The following is a 17952-nucleotide window of genomic DNA, read 5'->3' as shown; positions in this document are numbered from 1 at the left end:
GTCCGGCCCATGGGCACATTAACGCGTGTTGTCGGGCCTTACAAATAAATTTGATTTGATTTGAATTAAACATTAAAACACCTGCGGCTTATAGTCCAGTGCGGCTTATATATGTACACATCATTCAATTTAGCTGCTGCGGCTTATATTCAGGTGCGTCTTATAGTGCGAAAAGTACGGTAAATAGCTTCATCCGACCACTTCAAAACGCGTTCAGCACACTTGAGGCATATCTTGTGCCACTTCATGTCAGGGACCCGATCGACATCAATACTGGAAATCGCGATCAGACAATTGGAATATTCTTTTTGGGATACCTCCTAGTAAAGGTAAGGACTATATGACATCAATCCTACTTTGATCCAACAATGATTTCACATCGATCGCAACGATCATATGTAACGTGCTCCCAAACTTATGCCGTTGCTGACTATCAAAGCATCAAAAAACTACCCCCCCCTTTCATGCATTCATGATGAAACATAATACCTATTATATACCTTTGATTTGGAAATAGTAGCGTGTCCAGGCGAGCAACGCAAACGCTTTTAGCAAAATTCACATATCGCTCCATAGCACAGTTACCAGGAATTAGCCAGGATCACTCTGAAACTACAATATTCACCACGCTATAACACGCAAACGTATACATGAAAAATGTATTCTTTTCCACATGTTGAACGAGGGATAGTTAATGTCAAATGAGCCATAGTATTGTCTCCATAGCTATAATATAGAATAAAGATATAGCCATGTAGGCCTGCCACGATAACACATTTTGCTGGGCGATTAATTGCCCCCGAAAATATCGCGATAAGCGATATTATTGCGACCGGTTAGAGAATTTTTTTTTTTGGAGAAATTTATTTCCCAAAACTTTTATTTTGAAGCCCACCGCTCCGTCTTTTCCGGTGTTTAAGACTTTTATTTTGAAGCCCACCGACCGGACCGGAAGTATTGTTGTGATTATTTCAGGTACTTTTTGGGTACCAGAAAAGTCACGTGAAACACTGCAGACCACTGAATAGAGACGCGTCTCTAGGATTTCATAATCATTATGTTTGCAGCAGGCACAAGTGCAATAAACAAAGGATACAGTCACTGTGTATTCTGCCTCATTTATTGATTAAACAAAACCGACATCAACACAATTTGCCACCGAGCGGAGAGTTTAGTCTCGCAAAAAGATCGCTGACTTGTTAAGGCTTGTTGTTAGGTTAGGTGCTAATGTTGTGCTAGCGTTTTAGCATGGCTATCGTACATAGCGTGATCAATATAACTCGCTATTGATTGTTTGTATGAGTAACGTTAATGCTAGTAGAATAGACACAACGTGAGGTAATCACCATCCATTTTAAACCGGTTATTACCTAATGCTAACGTTAGCAAATAGACGCGACTGGTAACGTTACAGCTTGTTAGCCTAATGCTCGTTAACGTTAGCTAACGTTAGCGTTAGCAGAATAGACACAACGAGGGTCTCGTTAATGTTGTTGTTGATTGATTGATTGAAAACTGTGTTTACTCTGTTTGTATGAGTAACGTTAATGCTAGTAGAATAGACACAATGTGCTGTGCTCTGTAGTAAAGCCAGCGGCCCGCCTCCCAACACGGACAGTGACTGACAAGGGGCACTGGGTCCGCCTCATTAAAACAAACGCGCAAATAGCAATTAATCGCGCCCGTCAAAATCATTGCATTCATTTTAATTATCGCGGCAATTAATCGATTTATTGCTTATCGCGGCAGGCCTATAGCCATGCAAACACCGCGACGCACAGTGAAAATCCCTCTCTTACAGCGGTGGCGCAATTAGTACAAGGATGGCTACAGCGGCTGGCGCTGAAAGTGTTAAGCCATTTATGAAAACAAGGGGGTGTGGGTAACTTCCAAGTCTTTCAAAATAATAACAATGCACAGCATCAGTGCTGATTGTTCATTTGGTGGATAGTTTAAGGCAGTTTCAGAACAACCAAAGAGATCTAGCTCAGGATCAGGAGGAATGTCTTTTTCATAGACTCCAGAAAACCATTGAAATATGTCGCAACATTTTCTGAATTAAATGTGGGCAGAACCAAAGAAATGTGTTAAGGAGTCCTCCACACCTTTGCATCCGTCAATATCTCGTAAAGATCTGACACTGTGATAACATTGCTGTGTGACCATCATGCTCCATTTACATGCTGTATTTAAATCTGTCAACATCACATTTTCCTATATTTTCCTATCTATTTCTTAACATGGCTCATATGCACATTGTGGCTGGATGACATCCAGACTATTAGAATCTCAATGCAAGTCTAAGTCAAGATCTGGCTCTCACCCATCACTATGTCCTGGTGTGATTGGATGGCAACTTGCATTGAAATTACAAGTGTAATCATAGCCAGAGGCGGCTGGGTGGCGCAGCGGACTAAGCGCTCGTCACCAACGCGAGAGACACTGGTATCGAATCCGGCTGTCAGCGTTGCCTCCGGCTTGGCCTGCCGTCATACTGGCTCAATTGGCAGTCAGCGGGAGGGAAGCCGTGGGGTGGTATTCTGGTCGTTGTAAACAGCGACTCCTACAGGTCGGTCAGGGCGCCTGCACAGCGAGGGAGGGAGATGGTGAGGCTAGTGTGACCTCCCACACGTTACACCTCGCCAATGAGAGTCCGCGCTGGCAGGTGAAAAGATGCTGCTGGCTGTCTCCTATGTCTCGGAGGAAGCATCTGATAGACTTCAGGGCTCCCTAGACCGACCAGTGGGGGGCACATGTGAGCAACGACCAAGAAGGGGACGGGGGAATTGGCATAATGACTAAATTGGGATGGGAGAAAAACACAGAAAAACAGGAGGAGAAAAAGTGGATTAAAAAGAATGTGTAATCATGGCCAAAATGTTCCCAACCTTCAATATTTCAATACTTCTGTCTGTTTTACTGTTTTCAGGCCACCATTGAGTTGTGTCAGACTCATGCTACAGACATCAATGCCTTGAAGGTCCTCTTCTCCTCTCTCACACTCATCTCCAAGCTCTTCTATAGTCTTAACTTCCAGGTGGGTTCCTTTGTCTTTCTTTGTACACTGAGGCTTTGTCAGGCATTCTTGTGTTGATTATATTATTGTTCTCTGACTATTGATGGTCTTTGTCACAAAAACCTACTTTTTACCACAGAAGCCTGACAGTCCTGGGTCCCTAAAATGAAATTAAGTCGGGATTGGATCCTGTTTTATTGCTGTGGGACTTGAGTCGTTGTAGTTGACATATCATTTATTTTAATTTAACCCGACTGGACTGAAGCTAACTTCTATATACCATAGAAATGATAGCAGCTGGGGCGGCTAAGTGGCGCAGTGGGCAAGGCGCTCGCCACTAATGCAGGAGATGCTGGGTTCGAGCCCAGCTCTCGGCATTGCTACCAGCTTGGCTGGTCGTTCATACTAACGCAATTGGCAGTGTTAGGGGTGGGAAGCTGGTGGGCGGTTGGTGCGCTTGCGGCCCTGCGCAGCAGAATCGGGAAGCAACGGGGGCGGCGTGTCCCTCCCACGCAGACCCTCGCCGCTGAGAGATTGCGCTGTGCAGGTGAAAAGATGCGACCGCTGCCTCCTCGTGTACCGGAGGGGACACATGATGCAAGGCTTGGTCCACATTGCAGCCGGCCTGTGGGAGGCATGGCCTAACAGCATTTGAGACAGGGGAGGGTAGTATTGGACGATACGAAATTGGGATGGGAGAAAAATAGAAAATGGGAGAAAAAGTAGATTAAAAAAAAAGAAATTAGAGCAGCACAGGATCAAAATAGACCAGTGTTTTTTGGGTCGCGGTCAGGTAGGGTAGTACATTTTAAATCCTCAAGTTTCTGTCTTAATTCTTTAACAGGACCTTCCAGAGTTCTTCGAAGACAACATGGAAACCTGGATGTCCAATTTCCACAACCTACTCACTTTGGATAATAAACTCTTACAAACGAATGTGAGTTGAGGATAAAAAAACAAAGTAGATATACAGTATCTTATTTTATTTTATTGGTTAATGGAAGCCGTTTCCAGTTCTCTGCTGTGGAATGGTAATGACATTGTGTGTTTCTGTCTGCTCATCAGGACGAGGAAGAGGCGGGCCTCCTGGAGCTTCTGAAGTCTCAGATCTGTGACAATGCTGCTCTGTATGCTCAGAAGTACGACGAGGAATTCCAACCATATCTGCCTCGTTTTGTCACCGCTATCTGGAACCTCCTGGTGTCCACTGGCCAGGAGGTCAAGTATGACCTGGTGAGGCTCATTTAGTCTGTTGAGTCTTGTTCGTCTGTTCAGAAGGAACAGTCTTTAATTTTTTTTAATATAAATATTCTGTCTCTTTTTGTTTCAGCTTGTAAGCAATGCCATCCAATTCCTGGCGTCTGTGTGTGAAAGGCCTCACTACAAGCACCTGTTTGAAGACCAGAACACGCTCACTAGCATATGCGAGAAGGTCATCGTACCCAACATGGAGTTCAGAAGTAAGTTGATGCTTTATTCAGATTGAGTGACTGGAATGTGCATGGAAAGGGGGAGTCCAATATTTTCACTCTCTTGAACTGATCAGATTCATCATTCCTCGTCACACATAACGCCTGCATGGTCTTTGATACTGACCAGATCACCGGTTGTTACTGATTGTTGCTCCTCAGGTGCAGATGAGGAGGCCTTTGAAGATAACTCTGAGGAATATATCCGAAGGGACCTTGAAGGATCAGGTAAAAACTGATTACACTTGCATGTGCTGATCACTGCCAATAGAGATTCAAGAGTACTAATCTTTATTTGTCATCTGGATCGTGGACAGATGCATTTGTTTTACAGACTGTATATATTTAGACCATTCGTTTGGGTTCACTGGAGTAGATGTATTTGAGATGGATTATTTATCCATTAGAAAGATCTAATATCTTCCTAGGAGTTAAAATTGCAGAAAGATTAAGTAGCTATTGGTATCAGATTTTAGTATTGGGGAACCGCAACCCTATTTGTCCTGTGTTCCTGCAGACATCGACACTCGTCGCAGGGCAGCGTGTGACCTGGTGAGAGGCTTGTGTAAATTCTTCGAGGCCCCCGTCACAGCGATCTTCTCTGGCTACGTCAACTCCATGCTGACGGAGTATGCCAAGAACCCAGGGGTGAATTGGAAGCACAAAGATGCTGCCATCTACCTGGTCACTTCTCTGGCATCCAAAGCCCAGACACAAAAGGTAACAATGACATCGTGATATTTAAAGGGGTCATTTAAAAATAAGATGATGGGGTAAAACTTCAAGACAGAGATTCTTTAAAATGTAACTGCTCCCTGAAGCTGTGCTTGTGTTGTTTTTACTAATTTCCATGCTTTCTAAATTGACTGTCTGTACTATTTTTTATTTGTTTTTCAGCATGGCATAACGCAAGCCAACGAGTTGGTAAATCTCACAGAATTCTTCGTCAACCACATTCTCACAGACCTGAAATCCCCTAATGGTAAGAAGGCACTCGCAGGCCCTAATCTGAAAGCATAGTAGCTTATGCTGCAAGTGAAGGCTTTGTTTATTTAATTGATGGGGTGTTGATACAAAGACATGATACAGTATGACGGGTTTTTATTTCTTAGCATTTCATATTGGAAGAATAGACTATAGTATACTCACAATTCAGACAAAAAAATCAATCCATATGACAAATTCATGAAGGAATGTAGATGCTGTCAAATGAGCTAAATTGATTTCTTGGTTTTTCCCTCCTAGTCAATGAGTTCCCAGTGCTGAAGGCAGATGCCATCAAGTATGTCATGATCTTCAGAAGTCAGGTATGTTCTTCCTCCCATGATGACCTCCCATGTGATCATTTCTGTTCCACAATTCTTCTGGCGTTGTCATTTCCATTTCTACTCGACAAAAATGGTATGTAAATAAACATAACATCCACTTCTGCCTGGGAGCTAAAGTCCACTAAGTAGGTTGTATGCAGCAAGCTGCACTTCGTGTCTTGAATGGTAGGCTGTTCTCCAGTGTACAGTATGTAGTATACTAGGGCTGGGCGATATAACGATAATTATCGTGATATATTTTAATAATCTATAGCGGGGGGGCGGGGGTTGTGACCTGCAACAGGGCAGTTTAAACCAGAGACATTGGACAGACTTGTCTTTCTTGCCTGCAACTTAAAGTAATGGCTTTGCTTGTCCAAATGACAATACTGACCAAATTGAGATTTATTTTTCTCTTGTCTATTTATTTTGTTTGCTTTCTAATTTAAAATACAGTTTGAAACCGTCTGTACACAGTAGGCTATGTGTGCTAGCAGAGCTAGACTCCAGACACGGTGCACATGTGCTGTGGTTTGTCCACCAAAAAATCGCCAAAAGATAGAAAAGAAACTAGCAGAGCCAGAACTGTTCAACTCCCCTGGAGCCACAGCCAGCAGAGAAGCCGGTTTACTTTCGCTTTCAAACCAGCTGCAGCCTGAGAACTGGAGTGTGAGGGGATGTAACACTAAACATGGCGGCAACGACAAAGAATTGCTGCAAAATAAACATAAATCTGTTTAAAAAAAATAAAAAATAAAAATAAAAAATTAGTTTTATGCTTATAACAATATCGATAATATCGAATATCGAGTGATATGATATTGTTATCGATATCATTATCGCGATATCATTTTTGGCCATATCGCCCAGCCCTATAGTATACTATATATTTTATGTACAACACTGTTTCCGCTAGGAGATTTTGGTGCAAGCCAATGGGCCGGTGGAAATTTGATTTGTAGGACAAATGGTAAACATTCCGGCCCTATAAAGTATTATATGAGCTTATATTAAATTTACAAAACAAGTCAATGGACAATGTACATGATGGGTTATACATTATGGCTGGCCATAGAGTGGAGGTTCTGACTAGGGTCGCAACGATTATTTTTACCCAGAGTAGGAGATGAGCCATGAAGTTTATTTAGGTCTATAAATCCTGTATAGTGTTGATGCCTACTGTACATGAGTAGGGTGAGTACATGCCATTACTGCTTTTTATCTTTTTGACTCATTATAGCTACTTTATTATCATGAAATAATATAACACCCGCCCGTTACTAGGACATTGTTTATCATTGCATATGATGTATCTATGTACCTGTAGCTAAATGTTGAAAAGATTACACATTAAATGCTGAAAAGATTACACGTTGCACATGCCAGGGACATGTTTTGATGATTGATAGATGGATGGGCCTGTTTTATCATTCAAACCTGAATAGTCTTGCTAGCCCTACTGTACATACTAGAAGAGTGTAGTGATGCACGATATATCGGCCGCCGATATGGCAGTTTTTTTTACACATCAGTATTGGTCATCAAGATAGGGCAGATATAAAAAAAATTATAATAATAATATTTTTTTATTTTTATTTTTTTAATACATGTTTTGGCCTCAAATAGTTTCAAAATATCAGTCATTTCTGAAAATAAGTTACAAAAGTAAAAAAGATAAATGAGTTTTGGAAAATAGTTCTTTATTTGATTATCATAAAAAAGTGTTTTCTATAGAGATATCGGCATCGGTAAATATTGGTATTAGGGATGCCCCGATCGGCCAGCGATCGGTATCGGCCGATATTCAGTATAAATATGAGATCGGTGAATTCCGATAATGCTTTATTTTCGCCGATCGTGAAAACCGATCGAAAAACATGATCAAATTCTTAGTGGAGTTCTCACTCGCTGACTTCTCTCTCAAGCACAAAGAGCTGCAGCGCACTGCCCCTCCTCCCCCTGCCCCTCCCGCACCCGTGTCAACAGAGGCTCCTATTGCCTCCGGCAACAGTATTCAGGCGGCCAGAACAGCAATATTAATATCGGTATCGGCCACAATTTTCACAGTGCATCCCTAGAAGAGTGATATGCTCCTACCATGTTGACTGCTTGTCACGGAGTGTGCCTGGAATAAATAGAAAATGTGTCTTCAGTAGCTCTGCCCTCTTGCTAAGTACTTTGTCAAATACTGCAGGTTCCCAGGGGGTACATTGTTGTTTCCTAGTAGAACTCTCCTTTTATTTCTATTATGAGGAGTATGTCCACCATAATGTTCACTGTCTCATCAGTGTTGATTTTAACTTGGTCACTCCCGTCATTATTTTCATTCACTTGCTTCACGATGACTAATGTATTCCAGTGCTTTTTCCATTTTATTAACAGTTTGAGTGCCAGCCGTGTTTTCCTATTTACCCCCTTGAGTGCCACCACCCACTTCAATGATGGAGCTCTCATATTTGCAAACGCATAAACTATGTCTTAAATTATGGCTGTCTAATCTGGCCGTCGCTTATCAATGACTTGTTTGCAGTCAACATTGTCGAAGCGGATTGTTTTTTAATCTCTTTTCCGTTTTATACCAGGAAAATATAAAGATTCTGTGATAATCGCCCTTTACTGGAATATTCTGGAATACACACATTTTTTGTAATTTTTTGGCCTATTTATGGATTGTTTTCAAATAAACGCTAGATTATCGATAGTATATGTGTACTTATGCACGCTACAGAAGCGAGCTGAAAAATAGATTCTCTCATTTCCTGATCAGCACACACGCACACACACAGGGCACACGTTGATATCTCTGTGAAAAAAGCTCTGATTATCCTAAGACTGGTAAAATAGATTCCTTACCTCAGATCAGATGTTCTCCAAAAAGATTATTCCAATTCCTGATCGCCATTCCAAATATCGATCGTGTTTATTGATCCAACGCTGGGTACTGTAAACACACATTCTCCGCTGTTCTGCGGCTCTGCAATGAATCCCATCCCCTCGGGTGACTTGCCCGAGAAGTAAAATGAGGAAGCGGGATCCCCCCCCCCCCCATGTGTTTCATTCAATCCATTCTAAAGGGGTGCAGTACCACAGGGAGAGACGATGGGGGGCGGTAGAGTTTGCAGCACTAACGTGAGACTAGATTGATGAAATATGAATTCAAATCGCTAATAAAAAAAAAAAGTTATCGCGTCGCTGACACTCTTAAGTGTTAAGGCTGAAGTTACACGAGGGGAAAACACAACGTTGCATTTTCACTTGTGAAAAAACAAGTCAGGTTAGACGACACGTTGTCTCCTGAGCTCTGATTGTCAAGCTAGGCAGGGTCAGACGGCAACGGATATCATCACTGAATTCAACACTGAGCATGCGCGGGAGGTATTCGTCACGTGCACAGAGCAAACACAGCGAGTGTGTGCATGTGTGAGCGACGGATAGATTAGAAAACAGTAAACGAGATTAGTTCGCAACGTTTAAATTCCAGAAAAGAAAAAAAAACTCTATAATTTAAGTTAAAATCTTTATTTTATTTTTTAGTGACGGTGTCCAGGCACGCACCCGACTACGGCAACGGCTCGCGCAAGATTACATGACCTGTTCCAAGGGACTTTTGACAACGAAAACACCTTTTGACCGTTGCTGCTGGGGAAACAAAAATGCCAACTAAGGCTGCGGTTACACTATGGCCAGTTTTTGTTTCGTTTTCAGGGTCAGTTTTGCTTTTCAGAACGCAACGTAATGGCAGGCAAGTTAGACATTGTTTTTGCCTCCTGAGCACATGTATATACATGTAGTACAATGCCAAAGCAGTAGGTGGCGATGTAGTTCAAACATGAAGGCCATTTTCAACCAATCAGAAAAGTTGAATGTGCCAATACACTTCCTGCTAAAAATCAACAATCCACCATCTTTAAATGCCTCGCGTGAGCCATTTAGCCAACGTAGCATTTATTTTTCAGCAAAGAGTGCAATAAACAAAACTAACATCAACACAATTGACCACCAAGAGCGGAGTTTAGTCTCTCAAAAAGATTGTTGCCGATTTTGTTAGCTTACGTGCTAACGTGATTGGGATATGCCATTATAACAGTATAGCATTGTGGCTAGCAGCGAAGTTTGTTAGCTTACGTGCTAACGTGCTCAATACAAACAATTGTTAAGGGAATGCAGACTGTTGTAGCTTGGACTGGGCTCCTTATAACAATACCTTGACAACACATGGTAGCCGCAGCTACTTGGGACAGCTCTGCTGTAAACACTGGAAATAACCGTGCAGGTCTCTACTGCGCATGGGCGTTGAGCAACGACTGCTCCGTATCCGGCTCGCGCAGATTACATGGCACCATTGTCTGCGAGTTTTGGCGAGTATCCAAAACGGAAACACCTTTTCAGCGTTGCCAGTAGGACAAAACGGCGTTTCTTTTTAACTTGGACAGCAAACGTAATCATTCAGCAACAAAAACGTTGCTGTATTCCCCCATGGCCTAAAATGCTGTTGCCATTCGACTTCGAAAATGCAACGTTGTTGTTTTCCCCTCCTGTAACTTCAGCCTAATTCCCTCATGCATGACAACCTTGGGTTGATTGTTTCACCATACATTTTTCTATTACAAAGCTGTATGTTGTATGAGCTTACTAACATTAGTCCTTCCTCCTCATCCTAAGTGAGACTTAGGCTAGTCAAAATTGCCTAGTAAATATTAGTTCATTTTCACAACATTGTAATAGTTCATTTCTGTTCATTTATTGTTCATGTATTGCCTTCAATTTGATTGTTATTGGCTGGATTTTCTACTGGTCCCATTGGCAGGCAAGATTTTAATTTAACGGATAATTGAAGAATTATTACTTTTATTTCTGGTAAAAAAAAAAACGTTTTTAATTGAAAAATCTGGTATAACATTATTAATTCAGACATGGGGTCCAGTGAGTGTTTTGCATATCTGTCTCTATCTCCTCCAGCTCCCCAAAGAGCAGCTGCTGCAGGCCATCCCTCTGCTGATAGCCCACCTGCAGGCAGAGAGCACAGTGGAACACACCTACGCTGCCCATGCCCTGGAAAGACTGTTCACCATGAGAGGACCCACCAACTCCACACTGTGAGTGGCATGCTGCCTGGGAAGCGATAAGAACGATGAGTAATTTTAGGATTCATACAAAAAAAGGCTCTGTTCAAGCTTCATCTAACTGGTAGATTTCTTTATTGGTTGTTGACCATTATTTTGTGTGGCATTTCCAATCCGTTTCTTGTATTCTTTTCTTCTAATTCCAAATTGCTTTGTGTTCAAGGCAAATTTTTTAGAAGGACTTTGCCTGTGCCTTGTCTCTATGTACTGTTACAGGATAATAGGACTCATGCCTACACAGTTTTCTGTTGACTTCAGTCGTGTTGCTCCAGACTGCTCCCCTTCGTCTAGCTGTTAGCAAAGCAGTGCATGCTTTTCCAGCCTCTGAATCACTGCATGCATTGTTTGAAATGGATTTTCTTTTCAAATAATTTATTATTATTATTATTATTTTTTAATTTAAATCAAGAAATTGATCTCAAAGCTGTACTAATTTAGGAAATGCCCATCTCTAATGCTGGTCGTTTGTATATTAGGCCGGTCATCCAAAATATCCTTGGTAATCTGCAAGGCTAATGTACTGTATAGACTGTTTCAGTGGAACTGCATTGCTAGGAAATATGCTCTGGTCCTAGCTGTTTCCCGTCGGCTATTGATATATTTTTTTTCTTTTTTTTTTATCTTAATGATGTTAAGTTGAAAAGGTCTATAACTCGTAGACATTCATCCCGACTCTAAACTGCACATCCCTCCATGTTTTGCAGTATCACTGCAGCAGAGCTCGGTCCCGTCACTGAACAGCTGCTCAACAACTTATTCAAGTCCCTGGCTCTTCCTGGCTCCTCGGAGAATGAATATATCATGAAAGGTAGCTGCTTAACCCAAGAGTGTTACATGAAACTCTTCTCTCTGCTGCTCTTAAAGGAACACGCCAACATTTTTGGAAATTAGCTTACCGTCTTCTCCAGAGAGACAAGAAGATGGATACCAGTTTCCTCTCTGTGCGTTCAGTAGAAGGCTGCACGTTAGCCTAGCTTAGCACAAAGAATGGAAGTGGACATGACCAGTTAGCCTTCGGGAGGAGGTGTTGTTTGGACAATACCTAGGCTAACCGTCATGTCTGCTTCCATTCATTGTGCTAAGCTAGGCTAACATGCAGCCAGATAGCTTTCTACTGAATGCACAGAGAGTAAACTGGTATCTATCTTCTTGTCTCTCTGGACAAGACTGTAAGCAGTAATTTCCCAAAATGTTGGCGTGTTCTTTTAACACTTTGAATGCCGACGACGAATATTCTCGTTTTATCAGACCCCGTTGAGTGCCGACGACGAAAACCGCCCCCTATCGTCTATCCCTGTGTAACTGCAGGTCAGTTGATTATACTGCTGGATCCCTGTGGGATCTGTAGAGGTGGAGCCAACTGGCTCCATTATGCTGGCTATGGATCTGATGATGAGGGATCTGATCGCGAGACGGAAAGCAGCCTGGAATATATATTTACAGCAGCCAATAATCAATCAATAAACGCGATCGATATTTGGAATGGCGATCAGGAATTGGAATAATCTTTTTGGAGAACATCTGATCTAAGGTAAGGAGTCTATGTTACCAGTCTTGGGGTAATTGGAGCTGTATTCACTGAGATAACAGCGTGTGTGTGATCTTGAGGAAACGAGAGAAAAGATTTCTCAGCTCGCCTCTATAGCGTGCATAAGTACACATATACTATCGATAATCTAGCGTTTATTTGAAAACGATTCATAAATAGGCCGACGAATGACCACGTGTCTAGTGTATTCGAGAATATTCCAAAAAATGCCGTTTATGGGGGAATCTTTAAATTCCGAGAACTATAGCTTTTCGAAATGCTATAAAAAGGATATGAACCAATTTTAAAAAAACAATCCGTTTCGACAATGTTGACTGCAAACAAGTCATTGATAAGCGACGGGCAGATTAGACACATAGCCATAATTTAAAACATAGATTATGCGTTTTTAACGCTAACATTGAAGTGGATGATGGCATTCAACGGGGTAAAAAGATAAACAAGGTCGGCACTGATCGTGTTAATGTTAATCAGCGCATGGCAGTCTGACTCATGTTATTTTAAATGTGTATATATACTTTTCTCCTAGCTATTATGCGCAGCTTCTCCCTGCTGCAGGATGCCATTGTTCCCTACATTCCCACTCTGATCGGCCAGCTCACTCACAAACTTCTCGCCGTCAGCAAGGTGAGCCACACTCTTCATGCACTTTACATCACCACAGATACTAAGATATAGACCAGAGATGTTGGTGTTGGGGCTAGTTGTTTTCTAACTATTGTAATATTTAACTACCTTTTAGAACCCCAGCAAGCCGCACTTTAACCACTACCTGTTTGAGTCCATGTGCCTGTCTATCCGGATTACCTGCAAGGCCAACCCCACTACGGTCAGCAGCTTTGAAGAGGCCCTCTTCCCCGTCTTCACAGAGATCCTTCAGAGCGATGTTCAGGGTGGGTTTTTTTTACTTATAGATAGATAACTGAATAACTCCCACCTCTAGTAGTACTTGTTGTCAACTGAATTGACCTATCTCAAACCCTACCCTATTTTCTTGATCCTCCAATCACAACAGTTTGTTCAAGGGAAGAAACAGTTGCGATTGGAGGATCAAGAAAAGAGAGGGGGGGGGTTCAGATTAGTGAATTGTACTAATAATTGGAACATTCCGTCCGTGTTCTCTTGAATCTCCTTTGTTGCAGAATTTGTGCCGTACGTGTTCCAGGTGATGTCCCTCCTCCTGGAGATCCACTCCAACTCCATCCCCAACTCATACATGGCTCTGTTCCCCCACCTGCTGCAGCCTGCGCTGTGGGAGCGCACCGGCAACATCCCCCCTCTGGTGCGCCTGCTCCAGGCCTACTTGGAGAAGGGGAGCACCACCATCGCCGGCTCTGCCGCAGATAAAATAGTAAGTTACTTGTAAGTATGTAAGTACCTTGTGATTTTATGTAGAACAGGCGGAAGACGCCATGGATATAGTTGTTGATGAGCACGACCCTTCATTCTGGGCACTATAAGGAGTTATAAGGATTCATTTTCTTTGGGTATTTCCAGTGGGTAAGTGTTTGACACTTGTGTCTGGCCTTCTTCTCTTTTCTCATTTCAGCCTGGCTTGCTCGGAGTCTTCCAAAAGCTCATTGCCTCCAAGGCCAACGACCACCAAGGTTTCTATCTTCTCAACAGCATCGTAGAGCACATGCCCACGTAAGTCCCTCCTTAGACATCCGCTTACTGAAGAAACAAGGACACACGTTATAGATGCCAGGGCAGATACTTAGAACATGAGTCAAAGTGCCATGCCTGTGAACGGTTACAAGGGGCAGAGTGGCTAACTGTGAGTGAGTAGGTGAATTAATGTGAGTGAGTTTGTAACATGTGAGTCTATGAGGTAGGGGTGGACGGTATAAACGGTATACGGTATAAACGGTATGAATTTGCTCTACGGTATGGATTTTGACTATACCGTGTAACCGGTAGAGCAGCTCTAAAATAGCAATGACGTTGTCGTTATGTAACCACAGCGTGACTATTTCAATCGCATTTGCCCCTAAAAATAGATAGAATTAGTCATAGATAATAGATATGTGCAAACTGGAAAGTTATTTAGGAGGCTTCGCGCAGTGGGCGCACTGGGCGTGTCAACACGCAATTGTCATTTCATAATACCGTAAACGCATATCAGTTTCAATTTCAGTTCCTGGCATTTTTAACCAGTGGAGAAAGGTAAGAGATCTTGCCTATCGTTTTTCTTATATGAATTATTCTACGTTAATAAAACATACCTGGTGATCAACTACAGTTTGCTGTAAACATTATGATATGTGTGTAGTGTTATGATAACGACGGCTGCAGCGGGAGGAAGGCTGCAGCAGTGGATTTGCGAAATAGCATGCAGCTGCAGAGCCGCAGAGCCAGGGGCTCTTTCAGGTCTGGTCACAGGCCGCTCAACAGCGCCCCCCCACCCAACGGCTGAATTGACCTGAAAGAGCCCCTGGCTCTGCGGCTCTGCAGCTACATATGCTTCTAGCAAAATCCAGCATCCAGCCCTGCTGTTTGCAATGGGAGCAGCACGGAGTCTCGACTCGGGACTTATTTTATTTGGAATATAATGACTTTATACGCAAAAGTAGCCTAGTTTTAAGTTAAAATATTATAAATCTACATGCCTTGAGGATGTCATTCTTTATATAGCCTGCCTATCGGGCAAAAAAAATTATTCTAACGGAAACACTGATACCGCGATATATACCGTTACCATCTATGCTTCAAATTATACCGTGATATAAATTTGAGACCATACCGTCCACCCCTACTATGAGGTGCTTTGCATTTAAAAAGATTAAATAAAGAATGGATATGTTATGACTTTCTCTGTTTCCTTAGTTATTGTATTTGTCTTTTCTCTTTTTCCTCAGTGAATCCATCATACAGTACAGGAAACAGATCTTCATCCTGCTCTTCCAGAGGCTACAAAGTTCCAAAACCACCAAGTTCATCAAGAGTGAGTCCAGCTATGTCTCATTCAAATCTTAGAACTATGAATTTTAAGCAATGTCTAAAGCAGTGGTTCTCAAACGTTTTACACCAAGTACCACCTGAGAACGTAGCTGGCTCTCCAAGTACCACCATATGACCGGCGTTAAAATACAGTCTATTCAGCTATGCACAGTTCACGCAGGAGGCAAATGTATTCCTAATACCATTATTTATTGTTAACTTTTGTCAGACACAGCCACAATGTACAAAGGGATGGCACTAGAACTAGCAAACGCTTCCACACAACTCATACAATGCAAGGGGCATTGAGAACATAATAACTAACATTCTCACATAGCAAGTGAGAAAATTAAGAACAACTGTATTTCAGCAAATGTACTTAATTCTCTCTCTCACTCTCTCTCACTCTCTCACTCTCTCTCTCTCTCACAGCAAGCAATTGTCTGTCATTCTCACACACACACACACACACACACACACACACTTATTTAGTTACAAAAACTTAATTTCCTGCATTCTGGTGCAGGAATTTTTTAATTTTTACCCTTTAAATGCCAGTGTTTGTGATGGATATCACAAATTATTGTAAAAAATAAAATAAAACGCATATTCAATACATTTTTGAATGTTTACCCTTTAAATGCCAGTTTGTGTGATGGCATCACAAATTATTGTTAAAAAAAACACACAAAAAGTAAAATATTTACAATATATCAAATGCAAAGTAAATTTTTCTGGGGGGGATTATTACAGGCTAGGCATGTGTCAATGATTAGCAGCAACACATATTTTGATGGATTTTTTGTAATGTCAGATTTAACACCAACTATTTTCAGAAAAGTGGGAGTATTTCATTTTTTATCTGACATTACAAGAAATCTAAAAATAAATAGTTATGATCAGGGCTGAAGTTGAATTAAAGATTTATGACTGTTTAGACTGCATTACTCTCTGTCACAGTGATCTCCGGAGCGGCAGAGCTTGCGGCATTATGTAGCCGTAATCCCAGATGATTTTCATTCGAAGCTCAACTGGCAGCGCTGCGGTCCGTTGGTGACAAGTTCGAATCCATTCAATTTATTATTATTTTTTTTTTAACGTGCATTCTTTCGCCGGTTAAGTTTAGGCATTAAGGTTAAGGTTAGGCATTGTTTCGGAGTTGGTTAAGGTTAGAAGGGTTAAGTTTAGGCGCTGTTAAGGAGCTGGTTAAGGTTAGAGTTTGTCTTAGAGAATGGCAATATTCTTTCGGAGTTGGTTATAGTTAAGGTTAAGGTTAGGCATGGTTAAGGTTAGGCATTGTTTCGGAGTTGGTTATGGTTAGAAGGGTTAAGTTTAAGCGCTGTTAAGGAGCTGGTTAAGGTTAGAGTTTGTCTTAGAGAATGGCAATAGACAGCCTATTTCCGCACTGCAGCGCGAGGCAATAGACAGCCTATTTCCGCGCTGCAGCTCTCTCGCGCTGCCGTGGTCACATGGGCGTCATGGCCAATCAGAGAAAACGCGGAAGCACGCAACTAGGGATGGGTACCGAATTCGGTACTTTTGAGGTACCGAACCGAAACACGTCGGTACTACCGAGTATCGAATCAAGTGAGAAACCGAATTTTTTTTTTTTTTTTTTTTTTTTTACTTTTTTTTTTTTTTCATGTCAACGTTCACACGCACAATATATGCTTACCTAGGATTTGACTTGATTCAACAACAAAGCAGTCGGAGCAATGACAAGCCGAAAACTGTCGAAATTGTAGTTATTTGAAGTTTGGATATTTTTTTACGACTGAGGTAGGTAAATTTAATTTCGACAGTTTTTGGGTTGTCATTGCTCCGACTGCTTTGTTGTTGAATCAAGTCAAATCCTAGGTAAGCGTATATATTGTGCGTGTGAACGTTGACATGAAAAGAAAAAAAGAGTAAAAAAAAAAGATTTTTTTTTTTTTTTTTTTCTTCTTTTAAAGTACCGAAAAAAGGTACCGTTGGGTACCGGTATCGATTCACAGGTACCGGTATCGGTTCAAATGTGAAAGGTACCCATCCCTACACGCAACGTACTCTTCCGCTGGGAATAAGCTACACGCGGCCTGGCCTGCTTCTAAGTTCAGTGGCCTGACTGCAAAAAAAAAATAGCTTTTGCTTTTTTGGAAATGTTTTCAAGTACCACCAGCAGTACCACTAGTGGTACGCGTACCACAGTTTGAGAACCACTGGTCTAAAGGAATCAGTGACTGTCTTCCAACGTCCTTAATATGGCAACAAGTATATTATCATATCTGTATTGTGTCAGTACAGTAAGCATTGGCCCCATTTATTGGGTTTAAAATGTCTTTATGCTGTGTTCTACCTTACTGGCTCTGATGTTCACAAGTTCTTTCACCCACAGGTTTCCTGGTGTTTATCAATCTATTTGGTGTCAAGTATGGAGCTATTGCACTTCAGGAGATTTTTGACAGCATCCAGCCAAAGTGAGTGTTTCTTTTTCAACTGTCTTTAGGTCAGTAGGCGCTTTCGGACCAAACGGATCTGGGGACTGCTAGCCCCTTTCGTGACTTTCGGT

The 17952-nt window shown here is 41.8% G+C and overlaps 1 protein-coding gene across 1 annotated transcript in view; it reads left to right on the top strand.

Moving 5' to 3' along the window:
• Window positions 1-17952, top strand: part of cse1l (CSE1 chromosome segregation 1-like (yeast)) — a 53548-nt gene that overhangs the window by 14115 nt on the left and 21481 nt on the right. Inside the window, exons 7-22 of the mRNA XM_084316411.1 lie at window positions 2930-3037; window positions 3861-3953; window positions 4082-4249; window positions 4347-4476; window positions 4648-4713; window positions 5003-5205; window positions 5383-5467; window positions 5731-5792; window positions 10752-10888; window positions 11620-11723; window positions 12994-13091; window positions 13207-13357; window positions 13607-13815; window positions 14014-14111; window positions 15323-15408; window positions 17779-17860. Of these exons, the coding sequence (XP_084172537.1) occupies window positions 2930-3037; window positions 3861-3953; window positions 4082-4249; window positions 4347-4476; window positions 4648-4713; window positions 5003-5205; window positions 5383-5467; window positions 5731-5792; window positions 10752-10888; window positions 11620-11723; window positions 12994-13091; window positions 13207-13357; window positions 13607-13815; window positions 14014-14111; window positions 15323-15408; window positions 17779-17860 (1880 nt within the window). The remainder of the gene's footprint in view (window positions 1-2929; window positions 3038-3860; window positions 3954-4081; window positions 4250-4346; window positions 4477-4647; window positions 4714-5002; window positions 5206-5382; window positions 5468-5730; window positions 5793-10751; window positions 10889-11619; window positions 11724-12993; window positions 13092-13206; window positions 13358-13606; window positions 13816-14013; window positions 14112-15322; window positions 15409-17778; window positions 17861-17952) is intronic.

Source organism: Notolepis coatsorum (assembly GCF_963971535.1).
Source record: "Notolepis coatsorum genome assembly, chromosome: 6".
Taxonomy (NCBI): Eukaryota; Metazoa; Chordata; class Actinopteri; order Aulopiformes; family Paralepididae; genus Notolepis; species Notolepis coatsorum.
The sequence above is the reverse complement of the archived record's forward strand: the minus strand, read 5'-3'. Positions and strand labels throughout refer to the sequence as shown.